Source organism: Sinocyclocheilus anshuiensis, unplaced genomic scaffold (genome assembly GCF_001515605.1).
Source record: "Sinocyclocheilus anshuiensis isolate Anshui unplaced genomic scaffold, SAMN03320099.WGS_v1.1 scaffold450, whole genome shotgun sequence".
Lineage (NCBI taxonomy): Eukaryota > Metazoa > Chordata > Actinopteri > Cypriniformes > Cyprinidae > Sinocyclocheilus > Sinocyclocheilus anshuiensis.
The window spans coordinates 481,347-490,279 of NW_015546056.1; the positions used below are offsets into that span (position 1 = coordinate 481,347).

Below are 8,933 nucleotides of genomic sequence, written 5' to 3' on the forward strand. Positions count from 1 at the left end.
TATATATATATATAAATATGCATATGGAACTTTAAAAAGAACAGCATATATTTGGAATAGAATTATTTTAGATTTCATACATTATGAATATATTTACTCCTAATTTTAATGAATATAATGCGAAAATACTGTATCAATTTCTTTAAAAAAAATTATAATAATTCTCACGAACCCCAAACTTTTGAATGGTACTGTTTTATGCTTATCACTTGGGAAAGAAAAATCTAAAAGTTGTTCCTAATGAGATTAAATGGAGAACAAATTGAGACTTACGTCTACTGCATCTTAGATTATCCTCCTGAAAAAAGACTTCAGATGCGCAAAGTGTTCAGAAGACACCTTAACAGTATTTCAAGCTGCACTCAGATTTTTAGCAGTGTATTACAGCACCAAAGAGATCTCAATTTGAACTCAAACATTTCTTTTTAAATTCTTCTAATATGGGTTTTACAATTGTGAGTGATAAAATGTTCCTCTTGTTAGTCACAATAATTCATTGATTCATTCATTCACTGTCTAGGACATTTGAACGACTCTCTCCCTTTGCTTGTGTTCAACAGGAAACCTGCCACCCATTGTGACAGAGCCATTTGTTATTATGTGTAAAGTCAATAGTACAGTTAGAGTTCAGTTCAAGGCCCAGGATCCAAACAGAGACCCAATCACCTTCTCCATTGCCTTACCGCGCTCTCCACGGGTCACCATCGGCAGCGGTATGATTTATTGCAAAGCATACTTTTTATCAACTTAGTCTGCTTACAAAGTAATACACAAATGTCAGTGAGATAATCTGTTAGAGCTATGTCTAAAGCATTATACCCTTAACTCTAATGCCTGTAAAACTAATGCCATGCATGCTCTACATTTTGGTGCATCGATATTTCATTGGTTTATTTGTGTTCTGAAGGTGATGGTATCTTCACATGGACCCCTTCTGGTATTCAGCCAGTCAATCTGACAGTTCAAGTGAGCGATCAAACATCCAGCTCCGTGATCACCCCTGTTCTGCAGCTCTGTAACTGTATGAATGCAGGAAGATGCCAGTACGACAGCGTGGTTGAGAACCATCTGCAGGGAAAGTTTCAGGTGAACATGCAGAAAAGCTTTAGATTTAAATTGAGTGTGATGATATAAAAAATACAGTAAAAACAGTAATAATGTGAAATATTATTACAATTTAAAATAATTGTTTTCTGTTTGAATATATTTTCAAATGTAATTTATTCGAGTGATGCAATGTTGAATTTTCAGCATCAGCAACACATGATCATTCAGAAATCATTCTAATGTGGTGCTGTTCAAGAAACATTTCTTATTATTATCACCAATGTTTAAAACCCTTGTGGTGCTTAATATTTATATACATCAGGAATTCTTGATGAATAGAAAGGTTAAAAAAGAACAGTGTTTATTCAAAAAATACATATTTTTAACATTATACATGTCTCATTTATTTATGCAATTTAATGCATACTTGCTGAATAAAAGTATGTTTCTTTAAAAACAATTAACGACCCAAAACTTTTAACTGTAGTATATATATATCATTAAAAAATCAAAAACTGATAAATTAATTAGTATAGTGCACAATATTTGCCAAAAAATATATAAAGGCAATTTTAGTTTAGTTTAGTTTAGTTTAGTTTAGTTAAGTTTATTTAAGTTTATTTTATTTTACTTACAGTTTTATTTAGAGTGTACAAGTCACCAGGTGAATTCTATGTTAATCAGTATGTGGCGTTCAGTTGTGTGCTGTGGTGTTCTGGGTAATAATATGTAATGCTTCCTAAACATAGACAAACATGTTTTTCTGTGTGTCTACATCTAGATTGTGGGATGTCTTTGTCCATCGGGTTTCAGTGGCAAGTACTGTGATAACAGAGTAGATGTGTGTAAAGGCAAACCCTGTTTTCCTGGTGTGGAATGCATAAGACAGAAAGAAGGAGACCTGTTCACATGTGGAACGTGCCCTAATCCGACTGTATACCAGGGCAAACAAGGATACAAGTGCTTTGAAAATGGTCAGTAGTTATTTAAAAGGCACACTTATTTTGCTATTCTTCATTGCAACAGCTTCAAATGAGATTTTAGAGCCATAATAGTCTTTTTTTTCTTAAACCAAGTTTGTCTAACCGTGTCCCACAGACTTCTGCCTCCTTCCATTCCCCTTCCCCTGTCATGAGATGGCAGACTGTACCAGCACCGGCTACAACTACACATGTAAATGTAAGCGTGGCTACAGAGGTGATGGAAAACAGTGTGAAGGTATGCCACAACAATGCACATGCTAACAGTCACTCTCTGAGGCACGCTTGCAGTCACGCATGCTTTATTTCACCCACAGATATTAATGAGTGTCTGGACCCCTCGGCCTGTCCCAATGCCAAGTTTGAATGTGTGAACATGCCGGGATCAGTGCGCTGCTCATGCCGTTATCAGAAGACCAAAGATACCGACAGCTGTGGTAAGTGGTTTAAATTTCACAACTTATCAACATGACTTTAACTTTACATTTACTGTACACAGGTAACGGATTGAAGAAAACAAGATTTTTAATCTTTAAATCAGTTAAACCAATTGCTTCATTACACGGTTGATTGTTTTAGTTTATTTTTTTCTGTTGTTTCACTTTTGTTTTATTCTACTTTTTTAGGTGACTCTGCTAATCCTACAGGTGAGGCTGTGTTTACTTACTTTTATTAATATAGGTTTCATTAGAGAGTGATTTATAAAAACAAGAAAGAAAGAAAGAAAATTAAAGAAGGGGGGATATTTGAATGTCATTATTGAATTTTTCATTTAGAAGTTTAGTTTAATCAACTGAATTAAATTTTGACCATTAACTAACTTACTATAAATTTATTTATAGAATTTACAGGACTCATGAAGTATTAAGATAAATAAACTGTCAAACATTTTGAACACATTTAAGCCATCTCTCCTGACAAATTATGTATTATTTTCATTCCATCTTAGTCCAGAAAAAGTTGTGATGTTGTGCATGTTTTAATGGGGTGCTTATGATTCTGAAAACAAAATGTAACAAGCATGGCAGGGAGGATCAGACATTTTAAGGTGATTTTACTCAAACTGGCTGAAAAATCATAAAATCAATCAGTAGTAATATGATTTAATTGTTTATCAATATAATAAGACAGGAAGTTCGACTTATGACGACATAATTGGTATCAATGTTCTCGACCTGACCCTTTTGCCAGCATGGTCTGAAGATGATGTGGGTCAAATTTGGTGAAAACTGGGCCAATGGTCTAGGAGGAGTTCGAAATAGTATGTTTTCAACATAAATCAAAATGCAGGAAGTTCAGCTGATTATGGCATAATTGGTATCGATGATCTCGGCATAATCCAAGGAATCTAAGAAGACCAGTCACATGACAAGAGGCAAAAATGTTTATAAGCTATAAGCATTTTTTGAAATTTCATTATTAATGATTAATGGCTTCATATTAATGGTTTATCACTTTTTACCAATAGGTGGTGATGCTACCAGATTGATGGGTTGTGGTCAGTGTGAGGTGATGATGACACACATAAAGTTTGGTGTCAGTATGTCAAAGCTTTGTAGAGATATAAAGCCTCAGATGCAGTTTGGCATCATGCCATCAAATTGTTGATGCGGTAAATGAAAAATATTTCATCTATCAACTTGAATTCTGAAGATGATCTGAGGCAAATTTGGTGAAAATCGGATCAATGGTCTAGGAGGAGTACGGAGAAGTAGTTTTTCAACATAAATCAAAATGCCAGAAAGGAAGTTTGGCCGATTATGCCATAATTGATATTGATGTTCTCAACATGATCCAAGGAATCATGAAATGTTAAGAAATGTGTTTTTTTTTATTTCATTATAATTTTTGACCATGAGGAGGTGGTTGAGTAGACACATGCCAAGTTTCGTAACGATACGCCAATGCATTCGTAAAATATGGCATTTTTTGTCAAAATTCAAAATGGCAGATGCCCAAAATGGCTGCCATGCAAAGAGACCAGTCTAGTGATTTTTTTGGCCAAACCGTTCAGAAGCTATAAGCAAAAATATCTCCTGACCACTAGATGACACTGTGCAGGCAATGCTAAAGCATTGCAGAGATATAGTCTCACATCCACTTTGGTGAACTCTTTGACAAATTAATTCACACGTTACTCAGAAACAGTTTGACTGATCAACTTGGTTTCAGTGTTTGTTTGTTTTGTTTTTTTGTCAAAATCAGACAAACTGTCTAGGAGGAGTTTGAAAAAGTAGGTTTTTTGCGAAATTCAAAATGGTGGAAAAAAATTTATGATGGAAAAATATGTTATAAGATGCATTCGTCTAGCCAAGGAATGCAATCATTTTGAGCCAAGGAATCAGAGGAAACAAATATTGCTTCTAGCCCTTTACGGTTCAAAAGTCATTAGCACAAACATGAGTCCAAATTTGGGCAAGTGGTGGCACTAGACGGTTTGAGTTAGAGACTCCAAATTCGGCGTGGTTCATGTTCAGACTGTCCACTCTCTGCCAAATTTCACAACTTTTTACAATATGGTTCTATGGGCTGCCATAGACTTACAGAGTGGAAGAAGACAAAAAAGAAGAACACCTTCGGTGCTTGGCCCCTAAAAATTAATGACCTGAAGGGGGGATATCAAAAGCAGTGGCATGGAAAACTGCCCCATATCCTCCCCTGCAAACCGCGCCCTAGGTTTTATAATTTAAGAGAGACCAAAAAAATTATTTTTTTTTTCTTTAGGATGGAACGTTTTTAACGTATCCATGGGCTGGGGAAATCAGGCATCAGCACCGGGACTGAGTAAGGTCAGTGCATATATCTGAGATGTGAAAATGTCAGATAAATTCAGACATGGCATGTCATTAACACAACATCTCACATTAATTTCTGCAGCTGGAGCAGATCCTATCACTGGGTTTCCAGAACAAGTTCTACAACGCCAGTGCTATAGCTCCGGATTCAGCATCAGCAGGCGGGCAGAATGAGTACAGGATCAATGTGTCCAGTGATACGCCGCACTGGTATGTCATGGACTACCTGACCCGAGTCAGTCAGTACTACGGCATCCGTTCAGCCTCTGTGGACGGTAAGAACATACCAAAACATTTGATTTTCACTTTTTACATGACTCTGTGTACTGCTTGGTTTTGATTGGCCAATCACTGCTTTATCAAAAGTGAGTGTGATCAAAGCTGATATTAAGACCAACAGTCGTATTGCCAAGTACTTTGTCTGTTTTTGCTCTGCCAATGAAAACTATTCGAAACAAAACCAGCTGCTGCATGTGATTGCAGAGCAGCTGATAGTAGTTTTGTTTCGGAATGAATCAGTATTGTTTAATGATTTAATGACTCTCTCATAAAGTATCATCTTTTTTGTCCCTGAATTAATGTTATTGTTATTATTATTATTATAACAAATTTGTTCAGTGAATGGGTGACTCGTTCATAACGAATGTTCTTGAAAGAATCAGTATTTGTGAGCAATATTGTCTGAGTGAATGAATCAATGACTCATTTATAAAGAAAATCACAAATTTTGTACCTGAATAAAACCATTTTTGAAGAAACCATTGAACTAATGGTTCAATAACTTGCTCGTAAAGAAAATCACTTATTTTGTTCCTGAAATTAATCAGTGTTTTAATTGAATCCTTCGGGGAATGATTCAGTGACCCACTCATAAAGACGGTCCCTTGTTTTGTTCCTGAATGCAACAGTGTTTTTGAACAAATCCTTAAGTGATTAAGTCAATGACTCACTAATAAAGAGAGTCACTTGTCGCCACCTACTGGTGTAAAAATGTAACCTGCAGTAAGACTCAACGAAACATCCCCACCACTAACACACAGACTGACAGACTATCTGGAACACAGACATCAAACGGTATAAACAGAAAGCAAACAGTGCTGTTGTACTGAATATCAGCCCTCTTGAAGCACTATTCAATCAATGATATTTGGGTACTGCAATTAAATTACATATAAGATATTAACCTCTAATTCCACTGTGCTTATGGGTTCTTAAGTTCTACTCCTTGTCTTTAGACTTTGTATCCCTTATTTTCTTTAGACCTTGATGAATGTACAACAAAAGAGGCTCCGTGTTCAAAATCAGCCCAGTGTGTCAACACCTACGGGGGCTACAGGTGTGTGTGCAATGGCACTGATCTAAAGGAGGAATCACAGTCGTGCATTTTTGGTAAGAGCATCACCAGAAAACAGTGTTCAGGCTCTGTGTGAGTCTGGTCATTAGATTTTTCATAAAAATGCGTTTTTCTCCTCCACTTCAGACTGGAACAGTGTTAACCGCACAGACCTGACGGGTGCTCAGACTGCGGAGGATAAGAAGTCATTAATTTTGGGGCTGGTCCTGGGCATTGGTATCCCCCTCCTGCTGCTGCTGTTGCTGGCAGCGCTTGCCTGCTTCTGCTGCTGCTCACGCAAGAAAACCATCTCTGGGGAGTGAGTGTCCTGATCACACATACAATGACATTTACAATATGTGGATGGTTACGTGCTAGCTCTCAACTCTCTCTATCTCTCTCTCTTTTCATCAAGTATTCCTCATCTGCTGCCCGAGTACATTCAGGAGCAGTTCAACCCTCCGTTCAACTTTGACGACCCCTCTCTGCACTACATCACCCACGTCAGCCCACGTATCCTTGATAACCTCACTCCTCGACAGAAGCGCCGGTATCGATAACACAGGCCCTGTGTGGTTCATGCAGCATCAGTGCAGATGTACATTTGTGTTTAAAAGAAATCCCAGTATGATATTATTTATATTAAACAGAGACCGCTGACTTTTTCGTCATGTGTGAAAGTGAAAGAACACATGCAAAACAAACATGGAGCGATCTGTGAGCAACAAGCTCTGCTGAATTATTACCTCTTGTAAAGAAAATAATGTATATATGCAGTGTTCTCATCAAATTTCAACAAAATTATCAGTTGGCATGCATTAGTTGCACTTCTGTAGCACTGACCTTAAAAAACAAAGCTACCGTTTAAAGATGTTTACGTAAGAGGAGAAACATCTGAACATTAGTTGCAGGTATTGCTGCAAATATGGTTAAATTTAAGGGAAATTAGGCACATTTTATGACCACTCAAAAATTGAAAAGGTCTGGATGCATTTTAGTAATAAGAATTGTGGTAAAATGTACATTAATGTTATGAAATAATGTCAAATACCATAAAAATTGATCTGTAATACATTTTCCCCTTAGCTTGGGGGTGATATATGGCATTCTGCATGGAATTTTTTATGGAATTTATGTCTCTGGTCAAAATTTTCCTGTTGAAATCAAAGCAACTGAATGTATGTATGTTGTCTAGAAGCAAACATAAGGCACCATCAAACACTTTGTCTTAAAATGCTTAGCAATGATTATGATATTTCTACACCCTCTAGTACTCTTTCCTCAAATAAAATAAAATAAAAATAACTTTTTTAATGGACTACTGGATGTTTCCTTTTAAAAACTTAATGTGTGAGGAAACATGATTTTTACTGCATACAGTGGGGTCTAAAAATCTGAGACAACTAACTAATGAATATACATCTATTTTTCATTCTTTTCTACTAATTATAGTAGTTTTATTACAAATTTTATTACTAGCATAACAATTTGAGTAAAATATATTTTGCCTAAATGTCTTTCATTCTGCTATAACAGGGTTTCCACAAAAATATTAAGCAGCACAACTGTTTTCAACATTGATAATAATAGGAAATGTTTCTTGTGCAACAAATCAAAATTAGAATGATTTTAAAGGATCATGTCACACTGAAGACTGAAATAATAATGCCGAAAATTCAGCTTTGGAATAAATTGCATTTTATATACATGGTCGAAGGTCTCAGACTTTTGTCCATAGGTGTTGTGAAAGTGTACTGTGTACTTTTCACCCCTGGGTGGCAGCAGCAGCATCTTTCTGTGATGTGGAGAGCAGACAGTCAATCACAATAGGCACCAGGCAAACACCTGCACTTCTTTCTCCCTATGCAGTGTGTGTGTGTGTGTGTGTGGTGGCGCCTGCAAGATGAGATCATCAGAATTGTTTGCAGCCCTGCACTGCAGAGGAAGGCCCACACAGGGAGAGGGGGTCAAGGGCAGGGCAGCAGCCACACATACACTTTCCTTTCTCCCTCCTTTTAAACCCCACCGCTTCTCTCAATCATCCTTATTGCTGTCCTTTCCCACCCAGTAATTGTCATAAACCTTTCAATTGTTTTTCCCCATCAGCCCCTCACCTACTACAGTCTCTTTACTTTAATGTTTCTCTATAAATCTTGTTTCTTACTCTGTTACTCTGTGCACTTTTCATAAATGTGTTCAATGTAGTATGCACTTTTTTGTAACACCTATTCTCACTATTAACTAGTTGCTTATTAACATACCTAATATTAACATATTGGCTGTTTATTATAAAGGACATGACTATATTCTTATATAAATATATAAGATATATAATAATATATAAACGTAACAACTACCTTACTAACTATTAATAAGCAGCAAATTAGGAGTCTATTGAGGCAAGACTCATAGTTAATGGTTTGTTAATAGCAAGAATTGTGACTGAAGAACCATTTTTGATTCCCTTTCAGTGAACAGTTCTTTGCAAAATATAAACTAGAATCCCATGCCATGGGATCAGTTTGAATTCAAATCATTTGCATTTATTCATATTTTATATTTTTAAGATCTCTGAGACCCCAAACAAAAGTAATATGTTTCCTTGGAGGTTGTTTGAAGTGAGTTATTGAGTTATCTGCTTGGTTCTTCAATTTCAAGTATCATATTTGAGCCTTTAATAAAATCTTGGGGTCTCTGAGTCTCCAAAAACAGCATGAGCTTCTCACATGTCATGAGAGCAGAAATATTCGTTTACATTGTATTGCATAATTTGAGAGG

General features: G+C 36.3%; 1 protein-coding gene across 1 annotated transcript in view; it reads left to right on the forward strand.

The window, feature by feature from the left end:
* The window catches only part of LOC107699285 (mucin-like protein), a 21,370-nt gene extending 13,950 nt beyond the window's left edge, over nucleotides 1–7,420 (forward strand). Inside the window, exons 12-22 of the mRNA XM_016500496.1 lie at nucleotides 561–713; nucleotides 908–1,086; nucleotides 1,829–2,021; nucleotides 2,146–2,265; nucleotides 2,345–2,464; nucleotides 2,654–2,674; nucleotides 4,752–4,816; nucleotides 4,905–5,097; nucleotides 6,083–6,211; nucleotides 6,303–6,474; nucleotides 6,571–7,420. Of these exons, the coding sequence (XP_016355982.1) occupies nucleotides 561–713; nucleotides 908–1,086; nucleotides 1,829–2,021; nucleotides 2,146–2,265; nucleotides 2,345–2,464; nucleotides 2,654–2,674; nucleotides 4,752–4,816; nucleotides 4,905–5,097; nucleotides 6,083–6,211; nucleotides 6,303–6,474; nucleotides 6,571–6,715 (1,490 nt within the window). The 3' untranslated portion in view covers nucleotides 6,716–7,420. The remainder of the gene's footprint in view (nucleotides 1–560; nucleotides 714–907; nucleotides 1,087–1,828; nucleotides 2,022–2,145; nucleotides 2,266–2,344; nucleotides 2,465–2,653; nucleotides 2,675–4,751; nucleotides 4,817–4,904; nucleotides 5,098–6,082; nucleotides 6,212–6,302; nucleotides 6,475–6,570) is intronic.
* The last annotated feature ends 1,513 nt before the right edge of the window (nucleotides 7,421–8,933 follow it).